We start from the raw sequence: 21,952 nt of genomic DNA, 5'->3' as shown, positions 1-21,952 counted from the left end.
TTTCCCTAATTATAAAAATCAGTAGCATCTCACTATATAAATTTTGGAAAATAAGGGAAAGCACTGAAACAATGCCTCCAGAGTTAACAACCATTACCATTTCACTATATTTCATTCTAGTCTTTCTTTTTCTCTGCTTATTTTGGCATACTTGGGATTCTACTGTGTTCAACTTTACATTTATGTTTTTCCTTTCAAAGTCTTATGATGCAGAAGAAATGGTTTTGTTGGGTTGACATTCTTATGGCTTTTTAGTATTCCACTTAACTGATCTGCTGTTTTTGAACAGGCAGATTTCGTTAGTTTTTGTGATTTTAGGGTTGAAATGAACCTTTTTATGTCTAAATCTGTGTCCACATTTTCGACTAGATTTGTAGACTAGATTTCTAGAAGTCACATTACTGGAACAACATATGAACAGTTAAAGCTCTTAATACCAGCTATGAAATTGTTTCAAAAGTTCCTCTTAATAATATTGAGATTTAAAAGATGATTTATTTAATAATAATTATGACTTTGTAAGTCTATTAAATATGTTTTACTTAGATTCTAGCTTTTAAACAAAATATAAGAAATAAAAGGAAAGAACTCTTTTTGAACTGGATATGGAAGCTTTTTACCCTTCTCTGTTAAACATATATGTTTTCTCTTTCCTGTTTCCTGTTGAATCAAAATAATTTAAATTCTAAGCATGAGCAACAACAGAAAAAATAAATTGGTCTTCATCAAAAAAAAAAACAAAACAACTTTTGGACATTATCAAGAAACGGAAAAGACAACCTAAGGAATGGGTGAAAATCCTTGGGAACCATAGATCTGATAAGGGCTTAATATTGAGTATATATAAAAACTCCTGTAACTCAAAAACAATAAAAAAACAATCCAATTAAAAAAATGGGCAATGGATTTGAATAGCCATTTCTCCAAATAAGATAATAAAATGGCCAGTAAGACACAGAAAGAAGCAGAACATCATTAGTCATCAGGGAAATGCAAATCAAAACCATGTAAGATAACACTTCACATCCGGTAAGATGGCAATTACTAAAAAAATGGAAAATAACAAGTGTTGACGAGGATGCAGAGAAATGGGACCCCTTGTGTATTGTTGGGAGTGTAAAAAGGTGCAGTTGCTGCTGCTGTGCAAAATAGTTTGGTGGTTCCTCAGAAGGTTAAATAGAATTCCCATATATCTGCCAATTTTACTTTTAGATATATACCCAAAAGAATTGAAATCAGGGGACTCAAACAGATATTGTTAACCAATGTCCATAGCAGCATTATTCACTGTAGCTAAAAGGTAGAGCAATCCAAGTGTCCATCAGCAGATGACTGGATAAACAACATATTGTCCCCATGTACAACATAAATTTTTCAGCCATAAAAAGATAGGTTCCAAGGGGAGGAGGGCAAGAAATGAAATTCTGATATATGCTACAACATGGATGAATCTTGAAGATATCATGTTGCATGAAATAAGCCAGATGCAAAGGGACAAATATTTTATGATTGTACTTATAGGAAATTTTTAGACTAATTCATAGAGACATAAAGTAGATTAGAGGATACCAGGAACCAGGGAGAGAGAGAAATGGGAAGTGATTGCTTAATGGGTAAAGAATTTCTGTTTGGGGTGATAAAAAACTTTGGGTAATGGATGATGGTGATGGAAGCACCACATTGTGAATGTAACTTAATGCCACTGAAGTGTAGACATTCAGATAAAATGGAAAATTTTGTGTTAATATATGTTACCACAGTTAATAAAAAGAAAAATATAAGAAACTCCTTGTTGTATTGAATCATGTCCCCTATAAAATATGTTCAAGTCCTAATCCCAGTCCCGTTGGTGCAAACTCATTTGTTAAATGGGATCGTCAAAGATCCTATTTAGATGAGGCCAAATTGAAGGGTGGGCCTTAATTCATTATGGCTAGAGTCCTTTTAAGGAGAGAAACTCTAGAGAGAGACTGACAACTGAGGAGGAGAAGTAGAAACTGCAAAAGGAGACCAAAGGACACTTCATCATGTGACAAAGGCAGACTGATGGATAGCAAGCCACCACCAGAACATTACAGACTTTGGAGAATGCATGGCGTGTTGATACCCTGAAATTGTACTTCTAGCCTCCAAAACTGTAAGACAATAAATTCTTATTGTTTAAGCCAACTAGTACGTAATATTTGTTACAGCAGCCCTGGAAAACTAAGACACTACTAAAGAAAAAGAACTTAAATAAGGTAGTATTTTTCATCGTTTTGTAGGATATAGAAGACTTGGATCACTATGAAATGAAGGAAGAAGAGCCTATTAGTGGAAAAAAGTCAGAGGATGAAGGAATTGAGAAAGAAAATTTGGCAATATTAGAGAAAATTAGGAAGACTCAAAGGCAAGACCATCTAAATGTAAGTATATTTAAATATCTAGAACTGGACTTACATGGTTAAGATAAAGTAATTATAGGAAATAATATAAAAATGGGGCAATTCATTAAAATACCAATCTCAGCTGCCCTTTTCCTCCAATCCTGCCTTGGTTGTGGCTTCAGCCATATGTTTTATTGCCCTAGTTTATCCTTCTCATCTATTGATAACTTTCTGCCTTCTTTATCTGCTTTTCACATCCTGGAACCACCTTCTGTTCCCTGTATATACCAATTTCTTACCTGTTTAAGCTCTTTTCTCTCCTTACCTCCCTTGTGTGACATGTGTATTCTAATTTAGTTTCTCCTACAAAGTACAATTCAAATTCTTTGTCCTACCAGGAGCTGCCCTCTGATCTCTTCTGCTCTAACCAAACCAAAAGTAATTTTTCTCTTGAATTTCTGTAGTATTTTTCTTCTCTTTTGACTTAACATCACTTTTATTTTAGGCAGCTATGGGGAGTGAAATGAACACTGGGTTTGGTAACAAATCACCTGTGTTGGTATCAGTTTCCTTAACTCTAAAATGTGGACAATACATATTTTTTGGATGACTGCTATGAAGAATAAATGAGAATAATGTATACAATTTTTTCCATTAAAATTTTTTAATTGAAGTATATCATTCGTACATGAACAAAAACAAGTGTATATTAAAATTTGTGAACTTACAAAACAAACATGTACCCATGTATATTATCATACAGGGCTCCCATATATCACCCCACCACCAACACCTTGCACTATTTGAAACATTCATTCCAAACTATGAAAGAGCATTGTCAAAATATTACTACTAACTTTAACCAATATCTTACATTTGTTGTATTTTCCCCCCAATGCACTTGATTTAACTTATTTAACTTAACCCAGACTTAATACCAAATGATGGTCAGGCTGCTTTCTTGCAACACTTACCACTTCCTGCCTTATACTGGAGCTATTTATGAACTAGTTTGTCATCCCCATGAAATCTGAGGACTAGTTTTTTTGTCTCGGGCACAGGTTCTCAAATGTAGGGTATTAGTTGTTATACAAGTAGATGCCAAATGTTGTAAATATTGTTTACTTTTCAATTTTTATTTACTATTTTAATTTAATTGTCAAATCTTATTTATTTTTTACAGTAAAGAAATTTAGCACAACCCATATTTTGATTATAAAAGCAAAATAAATTTGTAGTATATGAGTTAATGATACTTTATTATACTTTCTGTATCTTACAATTGATTATACTTTGTTGATATGAGTTATAGTCAAAACAATGATAAATTATTGAACATTTTCATATGCCAGATACTATGTAAAATATCTTATTATTATTATTACCTCATATATGCCTTCTCATTTAATCTTCTTAGCCACTGTTTGAAATAGGTTCTCTTCCTATTCTACAGATGTGGAAACAGGTTCAAACTGATTCATGTGTCCAAGGTCACATAGCTAGGAAGCAATATCTTTGTAAACCTGATTGTTTTTCTTTAAAATATAATGTAGCCTTTAAAATTTTTAATTTTACTAAGTGCAGAGTTTTTTTTTTTTTAATCAAAAAGCATTCTTATGTTTTTGTCTTATGACAAAGCATTCATTTTCAGCCTTAGAGTATATTGGCATCTTTTTATCTTGAGAGTTCCCAACACCTGAAACCAGTTGTATGTGGGCAAACATGTTTCTCAAATTCTTAACAAAGTAAGCTAGATCTTCAGGTATTTAGTATAACATTCTTGCTTGTAATACTTTTAGTATTTATGGTGAGGGTCTTCTAACACTTTAAAAAAATTGATGGGGTTTGGAACAGACCCATATTGAATACTGAATTCTGGGCTGTTGTAAGTTCTCTGGTGGCGTGGGCCTGTTGACTAGATTTCCTTTTGTTTTTTAGATGATAAGAAATAGACTTGTCCCCAGTTTTATTTTCCTGTTGAAACTTCATAATCCTTCCTTTAATTGAATGTAACTTTTCTGATTTCTAAAAATCTTGAGTGTTAACCAGTTTTTGCATTCATTTGCAAACTTTTATTTCAGGTTCAGACACCTTAAATCTTTAATTACTTGACTCAGTAGACCCTGGTTAACAGTGAGTTTTATGTTTCAGGGTGCAGTGTCTGGGTCAGTTCAAGCTTCAGATAGACTTATGAAAGAGCTCAGGGACATATACAGATCACAGAGTTATAAAACAGGTAAGCTGTCTCTCTTGTCCTTATGCTCTTTTCTATTCTCATATAACTTAAGCTTCATTTTTTGTCATCTAACCGGACAGAAATGGAAATGTTTATTAACCTTATTTTAGGGATGTGAAACTCAAATTTAATCAAGCTAGTAAAAGATGTAAGGGGTTAAAATAGGATGAGTTTACCTTTTTATTTTTATGGAAGCATCGTTTGATTGTATTCTTCTTTATAACCCATATGAGTGTTATCTTTTGGGATAACCAAAAGTAGTATCTGCTTTGGAAAGTAGATAAGATTAATATATTTTATTGTATAAAGAACTTTTGCCAAGTTGATTTTTCCTCCTTTTTTTTTGGAAACAAAAAAATAATCAGCTCTTACTGTGGAGTTGTTTATGGTATTTTTTTTCTTAATTTTTATATTTTTATTAAAGTGTCTTTTTTTAAAAAAGATACATAGATCAGAAAAAATGTTACATTAAAAAATTTAAGACTGGAATAATAACTTGGCCTATGAGAATTAGAGGAGGTGGTGTAGGTAGACTGCTTTCTCACCAGGAGCACGAAGCATGTCAAGGATTTTGTTTGTTTGCTTTTACATGCAAGAACTAGAAGAGACAAAATGGGAAAACCTAAAGGGAACAGCTGGCCTGAGTCTAAAATTCTGGCAGAAGGTGTAGAGGACAAAGATCCTCTCACTCCCTCACGTTTTCAAAGAGTAAATGCATGACCCCAGCAGGGACAGTATGATGGTGTGAAGCTCTATGTACCCTCAAAAAACACGTTCTTAAATGTACTCTGTTCCTGTGCGTGTGAGCCCATTGTAAGTAGGACCTTTTGATGAGGTTACTTCTGTTAAGAAGGTGTGCCCCACCTCAATCAGGACGGATCTTAATCCTATTACTGGAGTCCTTTATAAGCAGAGTGAAATTCAGACAGAAAGAGAGGATGCCACAGGGAGCAGCTAGAAGCTGAAATTCAACAGAACTGGGAAGAAAATGGAGAGGCCAGGAGAGGTCCCATGTGCATTACCATGTGACAGGGAGCCAAGGACCTAGGATCATCAGCAGCCAGCTGGTCTTTGGGAAGAAACCATCACCTTGATGACACCTTGAGTTGGACTTTTTCCCAGCCTCGTATTGTGTGTGAATAAATTACCACTGTTTAACCTGAAAAAAAAAAATATATAAGAAGTTCCCACATACCCCGCCCCCTTTCCCCCCACTCCTCCCACATCAACAACCTCTTTTATCATTGTGGCACATTCATTGCATTTGGTGAATACATTTTGGAGCACTGCTGCACAGCATGGATTATAGTTTACATTGTAGTTTACACTCTCCCCCAGTCCATTCAGTGGGTTATGGCAGGATATATAATATCCAGCATCTGTCCCTGCAATATCATTTAGGACAACTCCAAGTCCCAAAAATGCCCCCACATCTCATCTCTTCTTCCCTCTCCCTGCCCTCAGCAATTACCATGGCCACTTTCTCCAGATTGATGCTACAGTTTCTTCCATTACTAGTCACAATAGTTCTATAGTAGAATACCAGTAAGTTCACTCTAATCCATATTTTATTCCTCCATCCTGTGGACCCTGGGTTGGTGATTTCCACTCCACCTCTATATTGAGAGGGGAATTAGATCCCACATGGTTTATGGATGCGATACTCCTGTTCGGAGTTGTAGGCACTCTTGGTTCCCTGGCGTGGTGGTTGACCATCTTCACCTCCCTATTAGCTGACCTGTGCAAGTCTAACAAACTGGAGAGTAGGAGCTGCAACTCTGCTGAGGCTCAGGGCCCAGCTGGCACATGGCCAGTCCAGAGATTGAAGTCTCCTGGGTATACACCAACCCCAGTGCCAACCACAGGTTCAGTAAAAGTGATAGAAGAGACATGTATAGAAAGTTCACATCTAAGTCCAGCTCCATCATGCTCAGGAACACTAATTCCAAAGTAGGGTCCACTGACAAGGCACTCAACTCCAGAGCCAACTGCCATGATCATAGAACCCATCTCTCTGTAGCCCTTAGGAGCACCATTACCTGGGGTTGTATCTACTTTGGCTGTCTCTGGGATCCTGGTGAGGTGTGCATAAGCGTGACTCCTCTGATGACCTCCTGACTCTTTTTTGAAGACTCTTAGCCATATATACTCATTTGTCTTTACCATTTTCCCCTTTTATTCAAGGTCTTTTTCTAATTGTATCACCAGTTAGTGATTGATAGTAATCCCTTGGTGCCAGGGAGGCTTATCCCTGGGAGTCATGTCCCACGGTAGGGGTAAAGGTAATGTGTTTACATGCTGAGTTTGGCTTAGAGAGTGGCCACATTTGAGCAACATGGAGGCTTTCAGGAGGTAACTCGTAGGCACCCTGCAGCTCTAGACCTAGTTCAAATTTCAGACACACAGGCTCATAAGCATGGTCATCAGTATCAAGGGCTCATCATTGGAGTGTCATTTTTCACTGGTCTTTGCTCTTGCACTTGGGGGATTGTTGCTGTTCCATTGGGGAATGTGACAGAGCTCCCCTGGCAAGGAACTCAGCACTCCCTCAGTTGTCATTTGTAACTGTAACTACTATGAAAATATCCATATATCTGAACATTTTTATGTACCCTATATACATGCCTTGGAGCACTCTCTCCCAACCATGTGTCACCCATCAATAACTCCCCACACCAGTGTTCCTCCCCTGCCGTAGTTGAACCCCTCTGTGGTCCAAAACTTCTTAAACAATGAAGCCTAATATATTGCCAAATTCAATTAATAGGAAAATGAAATAGTAGTGATAGGTTTAAAGATTGGAAATAGAATACATACTACTTTTGAGAAATTAAAATCAAGTAAAAATAATTTAGGGTATTAAAAAATGAAAAATACCATAAAACTTTGTTTTTGACATTTTGCCTTTCATCACTGTAATAGGTGTTGCCCTGTATGTACAGTGGCAAGGTAATTTCTTTCATTTCTTCCTCAGCATCTATGTCCTTTCTTTTTTTTTTCTTCTTAGTTTTAATTTTTTCTTCAAAAAAATTTTAGATCACAGTAAAGTCACATATACAATATAGGGGGACTCCCATATATCCAACATCAAACCCTTTCCCAGCAATGATCTTTTTACATGTTCATGTTATATTTGCTATAGCTGATGTACAGATATTGAAACATAGCTATCAAACATGGTACCATTTTGGTTTACATTATGGATTATATTTTAGACTGTATGATTTTCTCAATTTTTAGTTACATTATGTTTTACATTATGGTTTACATTTTAGCCTATAGACTTTTATACATTTTTAGTGTAATTTACCATGTCCTATATCCATCATTGCACGATCTTGTGGAACACTTCCATTTCCCCCCAGTTACCCTGCTTCCATCTATTCTATTCCTCTCTCCCCCTCCCCTCAGGGCCCACAGTGACAAACAATCTTCACTGCTTAAAGGACCAGATTCACAGATACTTGCAACAATGCTATGGGCTTGACATACTAGACTGTCCTTCCCCATTGGGAACCCCCAATTCTCTCGAGAGACACAATTCCCTCTATTTCAGAAAATCAGGCCTCCCCTGCATGTGGGTACACCTTTCCATTCATTGTATGGGTCTCCACCCAATGATATAACACACTCTGACAAGATGAGCACAAACACACTCCCTAGAAGCCTGCCTCTGTGCCAGATGCCCCCCCTTAAGCACCTTGAACAGGTAATCCTTCCTTACAATATTTTCTAAAGAGTTTTCTCAACATTATAGTTTCAACCACATACCCAACAATCTCGCATGTTCAACTCTTCCACCCAGCCCTCCCTCCAATTCCTTGGGCCATCTGACCTATCCTCCCAACCCTAGCCCCGCTCAAGCCTGCAAAGCCCCACCCAGAGGTATCCCTATGCCCCCATCTTATCCCTTCCCTGTACAAATAGTTACCTCCACGTTATCATTTCACCTATGTAGGCATCAGCTCACAACCTTCCTATGCCCCCCAATTTCCTGTAAGCCTATTATCCAGTCTCTAGCTCTCTGAGACAGCTTAGTTTGCTTCTTTCATATCAGAGAGGTTATGTAGTATTTGTCCTTCAATGCCTGGCTTGCTTCACTCAACATAAGGTCCTCAGGATTCATCCATATTATCCCATGTGTTTGTACTGTATTCCTTCTTACAGTTAAGTAGTATTCCATTTTATGTATATACCACATTTTGTTTATCCATTTATCTGTTGATGGACATTTGGATTGATTCCTACTTTTGGCAATTGTGAATAATGCCGCTATGGACATTGGTGTGCATATATCTGTGTCCTTTTTTCAGTTCTTCTAGGTATATACCCAGCAGTGGGATTCTATATTGCAGTGGCAAATCTATAGCTAGTTTTTTGAGAAACTGCCAAACTGTCCTCCAGAATGGCAGATACTTCTGCATTCCCACAAGCAGTGGATGAGGGTTCCCATTCCTCTACATCCTCTCCAACACATGTAGTCTTCTGTTTTTTTGATAGCCACCAGTCTTATGGGAGTAAGATGGTATCTCACTGTAGTTTTAATTTGCATTTCCCAAATAGCTAGTGATTTTGACCATTTTTCCATGTGCTTTTTAGCTATTTGTGTTTCTTCTTTGGAGAAGCATCTCTTCAAATCTTTTGCCCATTTTTTAAACGGGTTGTCTTTTTATTTTCGAGATATAGGAGTTCTTTATATATGCAGGATATTAGTCTCCTATCAGATATATGGTTACCAATTATTTTCTCCCATTGGGTAGGCTCTTTTTTCACTTTTTTGACAAACTCCTTTGAGGTGCAAAAGGCTTTAAATTTTGAGGAGGTTCCATTTATCTGTTTGTTCTTTTGCTACTCGTGCTTTGGGTGTGAAGCTCATGAAGCCATTTCCTACTACAAAGTCCTGTAGATGCTTCCCTATATTGTTTTCCAGGGTCTCTATGGTCTTGGCTCTTATATTTAGGTCTTTGCTCCATCTTGAGGTGATTTTTGTATAAGGTATGAGATAGTAATCCTCTTTCATTCTTTTGCGTATGGATATCCAATTCTCCAGGCACCATTTGTTGAAGAGACCATTCTCTCCCAGTTGAGTGGGCTTGGTGGCCTTGTCAAATATCAGATGACTGTATATATGAGGATCTATATCAGAACTCTCAAGTCATTGTGCCAATACCATGCCATTTTCACTACTGTAGCTTTGCAGTATGTTTTGAAGTCAGGTAGTACAATTCCTCCAGTTGCATTTTTCTTTTTCAATATATTTTTGGCTATTCAGGGCCTCTTTCCTTTCCAAATTAATTTCACAGTTAATTCTTATAGTTCATTAAAGCAGATTTTTTTTTCCCCTTCCCATTTCATTGTTTTACTTAAGATTGTTTTTTCTTAGCCATTAAGACTTGAATATTTGTGGTACCCCTCGCACTAGAGGTAAAATGCTCTTATATTGTAGGGATTCTAACAATATTAAATAAAGGAAAGAGTCAAGCTTTAATTTATTTAAAAGGAAAGTGTTATGATATATTCAGGAATTCTCAGAGTGATCAACTCTAAATTATTAGAGCCTGCTTAAAAACAATCTGCTTTACAGAGTGCAAGATAAGCCATACTTATCATTGACTGTCTAGAAGTTTGGTTGTTCTGATAATTTTTCTTATAAGAAGTGTAAAAATTTACCTGTAGAAGTTTAATAGAGTACAGTTAAATATTTGTATACTAGATTATCTTTAAACGTTAAATAGTCACTTGTTTGTAGCATTGTTTGTAGTAGCAAAATCATATGCAAAACTTAATCCAGATATTGGGCGAAATTTTAAGAGTTAAAAAGATTGACATAGGTTAATATGTGTTACCTTAAAAAGATATCTTAGAAAGTTGAAGAAAGCCAGTATATGTAGAAGAATCTTATTTTTCTGAAAGTGTTTGCACATACCAACATTTAAGCAAAATCTTAAGTACATATGATTTTGTATAATCCATTTTTTCCTACCACTCACACACAATTGAATGGTGAGCAGTTTCTTAAGTCATTAAAGAATACTTTTAATTGATGGCTTTTATTATCTTTTAAGGGCATAGCTCCAGTGGCAAAATATTTAAAATATAGTTTAGTTGTTCCATGTTTTAACAAAATTTTTAGCTTTTGTTGGCCAGTTTACTATCTACACCACAGTAATAGGTATATGATCAAATGAAGAGAAATAACATGGCCCTATATCTTTACAGGGATTTATTCAGTGGAACTCATAAATGACAGTTTATATGACTGGCATGTTAAACTGCAGAAGTAAGTGGCATTTTTACGCTAATGCACTCTTTGCAATGGTAGACTGTCACAGTGCAGATCGCTGTCCCCCCTTTGATATCTTTAAGTGGGTTTTACTGAGAGTGTTAGACTCTTTATCTGTAGAAATAGCTGTTAGATGTTTTTTTGTGTGTTTGTGTGTGTTTTTTTCCTCCAATGAGCTGTCCTTGAGGCTTAATACATGAAGTGAGGAAGAGGAAGGAGAAAAGGGACCAGCTGTGGGATAAAGTATTTCGTCGAGTCAGTGAGAGAAAAGTGGAACTTAGAGTCAAAAGTACATTAATAACTTTGAGATTGTGGTATTTATTTTATAGTTTGAAATAAAGGATTTGTGTAGAAGCTGCATATGTTTAGAACTATTATAGGCAGTTTTAAATTTTATAAATTATTTGCCATTTTTATGGTCTTGTCTGTGGTAAATTAATTTTCTTAATCCCCCTGGCTAATAATACAATTTTAGGGAGGCAGATTAAAAGTTTTTTTTGAGTCCTAGGCATTGTATTAGGTCTACTATTTGAGAAAATTGTGTGCATATGACCTGATTTCTTTTTAGTACACTAACTTTGAATGTCCTTGTGAGAATAGATTTAGAGTACTGTGATCTTTTTGAATATTTATTCCCAAGTAGCTGGGTGCTATAGTTACTTTACTCATCTAGAGGACTGTTTTAGCTCTTGAATTAGTTTATTTTTGAGGTTGTGATAAGAATAATTCTCTCATCTTTTGTTTGAACTGTTTTTTGTTTTGTAATTCTTAGGGTTGATCCTGATAGTCCTTTGCACAGTGACCTTCAGCTTTTAAAAGAAAAAGAAGGCATAGAATATATTTTGCTTAACTTCTCCTTTAAGGTAAGAAAAAGTAATGGAACTCCCATATACTTCTAATGGGAGTGTATATTTGTATCACCTTGGAAAACAATGTTACTGTTTTGGAAAACAATTTGCTATCTGGTCAAGTAAGACAATATTTATATCTTATGATTCAGGAATTCTCCTCCTAGGTATATACCCAGATATAAAGAAGATAAATACTTATGTGCGTCAGGAAACATACAGAGGGATATTCAGAGCAGCATTGTTTATACTAGCCCCAAATATAAAAATATAACCCAAATGTCCATCCCACTAGAATGGAAAAATAGTGGTAGTCATAAAATGGAATACAACTATGTGCAGTTGATGAATCAAACATAGTATTGGGCAACAGAAGCCAGACCCCAGAAAACATTTTGTATTTAGATAGAGTTCAAAAATAAGTAAAACTATATTGTTTAGGGAATTGTTTAGGATATACATTTGTAATGGAGGTCACATCACCCTCAATAAAGCAAAAATTAGTCCTTGGGGGAGTGAACAAATCTTAGATATTGTAATAAGGGCTACAGAACATAAACAGTATAGTATATTTGTGGTGGTAAAAATTTTGTGAGAGGTGGGCAATTAGGTAAACATTTCTAACAGACTCCTTAGGAGGTGATAGTGAAAAAAAAGGCTGGCAAATACTGGTTTATGGATTCATACTTGGGCAATAAAACTATCAAGAAAAGCAAAGACATGTTTACCTCTAGATGGGAAGGAAGGGGGTTGTGAGCTGAAAGGGATATCTTGGGGGATTCTTGGGATACTGGCTATAATCAGTTTCTTGACCTGTGTGGTGATTACATGGCACATGTCTTACAAGGTGTATGTTTATTTTTTATGCACTTTTCTGAATTCATGTGTTTATAAAGTATTTTTTAAGGTGATAAAAATAAAAAATTTAGAAAAAGAATAGCCATGGAATCTAGGAAAAATGTTAGTGATTTAATATAGAATCTAGATAAAATGTAATGGTTATAAATCTTTAAAATACTAAATCCTTTGTTCAAAAAACCTAGGAAATGTTTCTACAATTGTAAGTTTGCTTCTCCATTTAAAAGAAGAGGTTGAAAAGAAAAAGTTCCATATAATTCAATTGTAACTCCTTAGAAATACTTCCTAGACTTCCCACTGTATCTGATGATAAATATCTGGCTTGAAGATATGCAGACATCTAATCTGTGATTTCTCTTCTTAAAGGACCTATAGTCTTTCTGGAGAGAAATTTGTGATCAAGACTATGGGGCTTGGGGAGGTCCTAATGAAGAGCTGGGATTTTACCCTTCTTCAGTAAAGAGCCTTTAGAAGTTTTATGCCCAGGTGTGCTTGATTTAGTTAGGCTTTTTCCTCTTTTTTTTCCCCCCCTAAAGCATGATTTATGCCTTCAGCATCAAAAAAGGGGTTGGAAAGGGTAGAGTAGATTTCTGGAAGACTAGTTTTGGGGTTTTTGTTTTAATATGGGCAAGGAATAATGAAGACCTGGTCTAGGGTTGGGATAGTTGGAATAGGTGAGAGTAGATAGATAGGGACTGATTCGAAGAAAGAAAACAAAGGAAGAAAGAATGCTTCCTTTATATTTGCAAAAAGAATGCAAATTTTAAAAAAAAAGCTTATTTCTTGTGTGTGCTTATTCTCATTTGAGAATATATCTTAATTTATGATTGACATTTCTTGGGTATTGTAAAAGCTATTGTAGTTCTCAGCCTAGGTTGTCCTCTTAGGATTGTGAATGTGGTATGTATTTAATGATATTGCTAATGACTATTAATTTCTATTGATTCATATGAGGATGAATGAAATGCTCAAGCAAAAAGCAAAACAAGATTTAAAAAAAAAATTACATACAAAATATTTTTTTACCTGAACAAATATATTAAATTATATGTCCATGTACCCAACACCAAGTTTAAGAAATAGAATATTATCAGTACTTTGAAATCCCTTGTGTGCTTTTCTTCTGTCACCTCCTCCTAGGGAGGTATCTTTCAGGGACATGACATCTTGGCCAGGAAATTGAAGGACTTATGACTGCAGGTCGTGTTTTCATTATTTTTTTCCTGCTCTAGGTAGATTTTCAGGGAGGGAACCATTTGGGAGGTAAAAGACTGAAACTGGATTTGGGTTTCTGGACCAGGGCTTCTGATCCTAGAAAGAAGGGTCTTTGCTAGGGTTGGATTATTTCTTAAGAGGCCTGTAAAGAATGTTATTGCCCTGAGCTAACTGGCTTTATGGAGATGACCTTGAACTGAATTGCCAAGTTATTAGGGATTTACAGACTTTGAAGGATAGCAGGTATGACTCCAGGATTCACAGGAAGGAGTATGAACAATATTTATGGTGTCAGATGTCCACAGTGATACTGGAAGAGATGAATAAAAAATAAAATGGACTTGAGATAATAACACAAGGATGGGGATGAGGGCAGGAAGGATTGGAATGTGACCTGTTGGACTAGGTTGGCAATTTGGAAAGTCTGTTGTGCTATGTTTTAAGGAAAATAGTGTCCTATTTTCAGATCATATCTGAATTACTGATTTCAATTTTCTCTCTCTCTCTCTCTCTCTCATTTTTAGGAGGTACCAGGAATTGAGCCTGGGACCTCGTACATGTGAAGCAGGTGTTCAACCACTGAGCTATAACCACTTTTAATTCTTTTTTTTTTTTAAAGATTTATTTATTTATTTCTCCCTACTTGCTCTGTTTGTGTTTTGTTTCTTTATGAGGCACTGGAAACTGAACCTGGGACCTCTGATGTGGGAGGGAGGTGCCTAATTGCTTAAGCTACCTCTGTTCCCTGCTTTGTTGTATCTCTCATTATGTTCTTCCTCCTGTGTCTCTTGTGTCAGCTTGTTACATCAGCTTGTTGTGCCTGCTCGTTGTGTCAGCTTGCTGTCTTGACCATCTTCTCTAGGAGGCACTGGGAACCTCTGCTCCCTGCTTTGTTGTATCTCTCATCATGTTTTTCTTCTTGTGTCTCTTGTCGCATCATCTTGTTGTGTCAGCTTGCTGTGCCTCCCATCACAACAGCTCATTGTCTTCTTTAGGAGGCAACCAAACCACGGACCAAATCACGGACCTCCCATGCAGTAGGTGGGAGCCCAATTGCTTGAGCCACATCCGCTTCCCTTTAATTCTAAAGTAATACTTTGAGAGGTTATTTAAAGAATGGTAACCAGGACTGGAAAGAGAGCTATGATAGCTGGCTACATTATGGATTGGGAGAGGACAATATGGATTGAAACGTTGTGTATGTGGAAACGTTAACTTGAGCTTTCCTTGATGAACACAAGGCATAAAACTAATAAGTAAAAAACTGTAAGAAGGTGATTTTCAACTCATTCTTATAAAAGTGATTTATAACTTTTTAGGACCATCTAGTGATATAATCTTGCAAAGATAGAATGTTCCTCATCATTCAGAATAGCTTGGAAAGCAGAGATGTTGAATTGGAAATCAGATAACTATGAGATCCTTATAAATCCTGAGACTCTCAGTTTCTGAATAATATGCTCACTAAGGTAACTCAAACTTTTAACAGTTATCTTCAACTTTTTATTTCAGGAAAATCTTGAATACTGGGTTCTAGGATGCAGAGTTTATGGAATGAGAGGGTCCTCAGATTTTGGTATAGAAGAATTATTTGAGGAGCTACATTTAAAATTACGGTAGTTCTCACTGCCACATAGTCCATTAAAAGGTTTCGTATACTCACTGGGATCACATATTTAAAGATCTAAATAATAGGAAATTCAATGAGGTATACTTTACTTTCCCAAGCTGTGCTTTTCATTATGTCTGCTAAATTATAGATAACTAGTGAGCTACTTTTTTAGGAGTAGATTATAGTAACTGCCATGAAGTTGGTATTTTTTGTGTGTAGATTTTATTTTGTAGTAGAAATCTAAGATTATCTGCTTTTGCTCTTAGAAGTGTGCTTTATCTTCCTCTCCCAGTGGGATTGAACTTTCATAGTTATTTGTTCCTTGGAATCGTTTAAGATTGGGTAGAGGGAAGGAGGTAAAGTAAATTACTGGAATGATACTGCTTATTTTTCCTCCCCAAATTAAAACTATATTTGTGTTCCCTGGAAATAGCTAGATGAAAAATCTTTGTTTAGGTCTCTTACTCTCAAATTGTTTTTTTAGGAGGTACTGGAGATTGAACCCAGGACCTCATACATGGGAAGCAGGTGCTTAACCACTAAGCTACATTTGCTCCCCAGTGAGAGTTGTTTTCTTGTTTGTTTGTTTTTAGGAGATTCCTGGAATTGGACATGGGACCTCATATATGGGAAGCAGGCACTCAGCCACTGAGCTATATCTGCTTCCCTCAAATTGGTTTTTAAAAGGCATTACTTGTTTCCTTTAGTCCTCTTTTACTCAAACTTAGAAATTGGAAGTAATTTCTCTTAGACTTCCTGACAAATCTTCATGACCCAAGAGCTTTTAGAGACAGTACCCAGTTTCCTGTCCCACTGGTGTAGAAAGGTGAGGGGCAGCCTTCTTGGCCCCATGTCCACTGGAGACCTTTAACACTCTTGGCTACCTATTTTTATTTTTATTTTTTCTTTAGTTCAATAAGGAAAAAAAGCCTTTGTTCTCCTGGCAATTTGTAAGACAGAATTTTTTAAAAAAGAGAGAATTGTGTTTTGTAGCCTGAAAATTAGCTGACATTTCTTTTCTATCTTATCTTCTCTTCATATATTTATATTAAGTCTGATAATTTTAGTCTTTTAATTAGAACACCTAATCCATTTGCAATAATATTACTGATATTTGAGTTTGTTTACCATCTTATAGGTTCTTTTTTTTTTTTTTAATAAAAAAAGATTGATTTATTTATCTTTCCCGCCCCCCTTGGTAGTTTTGTGCTCACTGTCTGCCCTGTGTCCATTCAATGTGTCTGCTTTTCTTCTCTTTAGGTGGCACTGGGAACTGATCCTACGACCTCTGGAGTCTGAGAGAGATGCTTAATCTTTTGTGCCACCTCAGCTCCATGGTCTGCTGTGTCCCTCATTGCCTCTCCTCTGTGTCTCTCTTTGTTGCATCATCTTGCTGTGCCACCTCTCCGTGCGGGCCAGCACTCCTGCATGGGCCAGTACTCCGCATGGGGCAGAAGTCCACATGGGCCAGCTCACTATGCTGGCAGGCTTGCCTTCACCAGGAGGCCCTGGGAATTGAATCATGGACCTCCTATATAGTAGACAGGAGCCCAATCACTTAAGTCACATCTGCTTCCCTCATAGGTTCTTTCTTTTTTTTTTTTTTTTATTGACTTTGTAATAATATTACATTAAAAATATATATGTGAGGTCCCATTCAACCCCACCCCCCCACCCCCCCTCTCTCCCCCCCAACAATACTCGTTCCCATCATCATGACACATCCTCATAGGTTCTTTCTATTTGAATTTCTCAGAAACTTAATACTCTCCTTTTTCTCTCTTCTGGGTTTTTTAACTTCAGTTCCTACCTCCATTAGCTTGGTACTTATATACGTTTTAATTTACTACCTAGGATTATACTACATAGTCTTAACTTGTTAAAGTCCAATATAAATTAATACTTTTACTTTTTTCTGGTCAATGCAAGGGCCTTAGAATACTGATTCCATGTGCCTCCTGCCAAATATGTGCTGCTGTTGTCACGCATTTTATTTGCTCTTTATATTTTGTTGTCATGAATTTTAATTCTTTACTTATTAAAACCCTACCCATCATTATTACCTAGTTCGTCAATCTACGTGCATATTTGCCCTTTCCATGTTCTTTATTTCTTCTTCTGTCTCCAAATTTCCATGTAAGAGTTTTCTCCCACCTAAAGAATATCCATTGTATTTTCTTTATGTGGGTCTGGTGATATAAATTGTCTTATTTTTACTTTCATTTCCAAAAGGATTTCCACTGGGTGTAGATTTCTAGGTTGACACTTCTCTTCTTTCAGCACCTTGAAGATACACTCCTTTATGGTAGCTTCCATTGTTTCTTTTGAAGTATTTGTAGTGCTTAAATCCTGTCCTCTTTTATCAGTGTATTAGTTTCCTAGGGCTACTGTAACAAGCTTCCACAAACTGGTGTTTTAATAGAAATTTATTCCCTCACATTTATGCCCTCCAGAAAATTTCTGTAGGCCAGAAGTGTGAAATAAAGTGCTATCTACTCCCCCTCTGGAGGATCTAAGGAGACAATCCTTCCTTGCTTCTTCTGGGCTTTATTTTTGAGTCTCATATGGCTGGTTACTTTCAGTGGCAAACATTATATATGAATAATTGTGGAGATAATTTGAAGCCTGGATGATAACCTTCTCTTGAGAGGATTTACATTTGTCTCTGTCAGAGGTTTGGGTACTAGTAACCCAGGATCACCTAATACAATCAGGTAGTAAGATATAATAATTTAAGACTGGGATTCATTCCCTGTCATTCAGGAAAATTTGAAGTTTGTGCTTCAGGGTCTCACCCTAAAGTGACGTGACTTGTCAGGGTCCTCTCCTTGGTGGACCTTGAACTTCAGTTTTGTCCCCTTAGCCCTGGTAGTCTGCAATTTCTTTTAGCTGCTTCAAGTGGGAAAAAGGCCCTGTTTTCTTGGTTTCCTTTTTTTCCTGCTGTTAGCCCCATAATTCTTATCCAAAGTCCCTAGTCTGTCATTATTGAAATGGTCCCTTTTTATAGTTCCTTTTGAAAATGGGATCTTTCATAAGTTTACTCTCTTAATGTCTCATCTTAATGTCATTTTTATTTGATTTGAATTTTTATTTTTTGGATTTATCCTTTTAATTGCTGATTTTTGAGGGCACAGTTCCAGGGGATATCTTTTTTTTCTTTCTGCTTTCCTTTATTTTTAAAGAGGCTTTAGATTACATAGCTGTTAAATAAAAAATATAGGGGATTCTCATATGCCCCAGCCCTCCCTGTCCCACACTTCCCCCCATTAACGACATCTTTCATTAGTTTGGTACATTTGTACAATTGATGAACACATACTGAAGCCTTGCTACTAAGTTTACATTATGGTTTACAGTGCACAATTTTATTTTTTTGATAATTTTAATTTTATGATCTTCACTAATCATCAGATAAATGTACCTATTCTTCATAGATTATTTTAAAATTTTCTAAATAATGTAGTTTTAAGGATGTTCTTAAAGTTAATTAAATTTGCTTATTTGCTTTTTAGGATAACTTTCCATTTGATCCTCCATTTGTTCGAGTGGTATTACCTGTTCTCTCGGGAGGGTAAGTTTAAGTGATTATTTTCTTTGATATTGTGCCTGACAATTTCTTGGAAGTTGTGGCAGTTTGAAATTATTTCATGAATCCCCGAAAGAGAAATATTATGTTTTAAATTAATTCATTCCTGTGGGTGTAAGATCCATTTGTATTGGTGGGGTGTGATTCATGTTGAGTCTTCTCCCTCTTGCTGGGTCTGATATAAAAGGAGACACAGAGACTCAGATAGGCAGAGGAAAAAGGGGGCCAGCATATTTGATCCTGCAATGTGAGAAAGATGATTGCTTAAACACAAAGCCCCCAAGAGGCTGGGCCCACTATATACCTGACAGCTTACAGCTGAACTCGGGAAGGAGCCAAACCGACTGATATAGGAGGCTGGGAAAGAGACAAATCCTATGCCTGGTTGCTCACAGCTGAGCTCCAAGAGATGGTAGATTCTGGAGGGGAAGGCAGAGATCTCTGCAGAGATTGGTGGCCATCTTGCTTCACCATGTGGCAGCAACGCCAGGATCAACAGTAGCTGACCTTGGTGAGAAAGTACCTCTTATGGTACCTTGAGCTGGACTTTTTATGGCCTTGCAACTGTGACCTTTTATCCTAAATAAATACCCTTTATAAAAGCCAACACATTTCTGGTACTTTGTATTGGAAACCCTTTGGCAAACTAAACCAGAAGACTTGTTAAAGCACAAATTACTAGGCCTTACCCCAGGGTTTCAGATTCAGTAGGTCTGGGGTGAGGCCTGAGAATTTGCATTTCTAACAAGATCCCAGATGAACTGATGCTGCTGGCCCGGCACCAAGATTTTAAGAATCATTGGTATAAACTATTATGTTGTTTAGAGGTGGAGTTTTTATTGACCTCTATTTGTGTACGTTCTATTATTAAAAAACCAGTGTTTTTCAAATATAAATTGTGGTGGCGTGTTTAGAGAAATTTATAATTAGAGCATGATTTCCATATTTCTATGGTGCTAATTGTTACTTCTAGGAATAGCCAAAGAAGACCACATAGACTAAGGAAATGGTCTACTAATTCCTGCTAATGGTTGTTTTGCAGTTTGGTAAAATCTAATGGTAATTGTTGTACAGTTTTATTGAAGCTTGTATTGTTTCTTTGCTGTCATGAGAAGTCATGAGAAAATGATCAAACTTCGTACTGAAAGTATCTCTTATGGTGCCTTGAGTTGGACTTTTCTTGGCCATATATGATGATATGTGTGTTTGTTTTGTAAGTTTACAACTTATACGATGTACTTATTTATGGATGTTCACTTCAATAAATGATAACTTCAATAAAAAACTGAAAAACATAGATGAGAGCCGCAGAGAGAGAGATAATATAGCGCTGTATGAATTCTTTATATTTAATCAAATTCTACTTACTAAAATTTTCACATTTCAAAAAAAAATCTAAAAGTATCCAGGCTCTAATTTGAACATCTCAGGCTGATACAGTACTATAATAGTTATATTTAGATTATGAAATATGAGCAGCTAGTCAGAAATGTTATTAACTGTAGTCTTAATATTACAGAATAATTATTTGGACATTGTGTCTAAAAAAGTGCCAGTAAACAAAAAATGTCTTTTAAAAAATTCAGTATTATATGTGGATTTGCTGAGTTCATTCTGAATGCTACAATACAGTTAAGTAACACCCTGCAATATTGCTTTTTTAGAGTTTATTTACCTGATATCCACAGTCTTATCCTTTGTTGTATCTCCCATAATTTTCTGTGAGCACTGGAACAATGGGGTGATCAGATGAGTTTTTTTTAAAAGGACTGCAGGGATTTGGGAAATGCCAGACTCAAAATATTCTTTACTGAAGAGCTTCTTGGAGTGTTAAAAGACTTTCCAAAAGAACATATTAAACAGTTTCTCCCAAGTATATTTAAGTAATCTTTTTTTCCCTCTCCTATATTTGAACCCCACAGTTCCTAGGAGGATGCCATCCTCTGGTTTGCTTTTTGGGAAATGCTGTACTTTTGGAATTCTAGAATTCTGAGTGATTCCCATGTGCTTTCTACTGTAGAGCAAGAACAGCTGAAGCAGTCCCCTTGTGGATAGACTCCCTGTGGGGGTCTGCAAACCCCTGCTAAAAATACTTGGTTCATTTTGACAAGCTATTACAAAGCTGATCACAAATATACTGTAATGACTGGATGTCACAGGTTAACTTAGTAGGAAACAGTTTAGAATTGTTCAAAGTTTCTTTGCAAGTTAACTTTAAAGCTTTACTAGGTTGTTTTGGATTAGGAAATAAAGGTATTCTTTAGAGTACCTTCTCTACCATAAAGCCTCATGACAAATTTTGGAAGTTATTAGATAATATGGCTATTTACATGCTCAAAATAAAAATTCATATGACTGAAAAATGGTAAATTTTTAACCTTGTGTTTCTTTCTCATGTATGGCATCCTTTTTCCTAGTCATCAAGCCATAATTCTTACGTTTTTCATTAGAGAAGTTATAGGTTTACAGAAAAATCATGCAGAAAGCATTGAGTTTCCATATAACTCGCATCACATGCAGTTTTCCCTAAATTAACTCTTTGCATTGTGTGGTACTTTAATTATAATTGATGAACCATTATTATAGTTATAATTATAGTCTGTAGTTTACCTTAGTGTACAGTGTGTTGTACAGTACTATAGTTTTTAAAAATAATTGTATTCTGGTAATATATATACAACCTAAAATTTCCCATTTTAACCAATTTCAAATATACAGTTCAGTGGTGTTACAGTCACTATGTTGTGCTACCATCACCACCATCCATTACCTCAGTTTAATTTTAAAATTCCTTTCCTTTGAAGCCTTTATTGACTGCAGGGTAAAGATGACTATTGTGCTTTTTTATTTATATGCACTTGTTCATATAATTGTATGTTTAATTAGTATTCCTGTAAGCATGGGAAAAGGAAAGTTTTCTGATTAAAATCTTATTCAAAGAAAAAAAT

At 36.0% G+C, this 21,952-nt stretch overlaps 1 protein-coding gene across 1 annotated transcript in view; it reads left to right on the top strand.

Annotated features, from left to right (window-relative positions):
- The window catches only part of UBE2Q2 (ubiquitin conjugating enzyme E2 Q2), an 86,659-nt gene that overhangs the window by 42,899 nt on the left and 21,808 nt on the right, over positions 1-21,952 (top strand). The window contains exons 5-9 of the mRNA XM_058294586.2: positions 2,265-2,405; positions 4,518-4,602; positions 10,822-10,882; positions 11,658-11,748; positions 18,931-18,989. Coding sequence (XP_058150569.1) covers positions 2,265-2,405; positions 4,518-4,602; positions 10,822-10,882; positions 11,658-11,748; positions 18,931-18,989 — 437 coding nt within the window. The remainder of the gene's footprint in view (positions 1-2,264; positions 2,406-4,517; positions 4,603-10,821; positions 10,883-11,657; positions 11,749-18,930; positions 18,990-21,952) is intronic.

Source organism: Dasypus novemcinctus, chromosome 3, assembly GCF_030445035.2.
Source record: "Dasypus novemcinctus isolate mDasNov1 chromosome 3, mDasNov1.1.hap2, whole genome shotgun sequence".
In the NCBI taxonomy this organism is placed as follows: Eukaryota; Metazoa; Chordata; class Mammalia; order Cingulata; family Dasypodidae; genus Dasypus; species Dasypus novemcinctus.
Note: the sequence above shows the minus strand (reverse complement) of the source record. Positions and strands in the feature narration are given on the sequence as shown.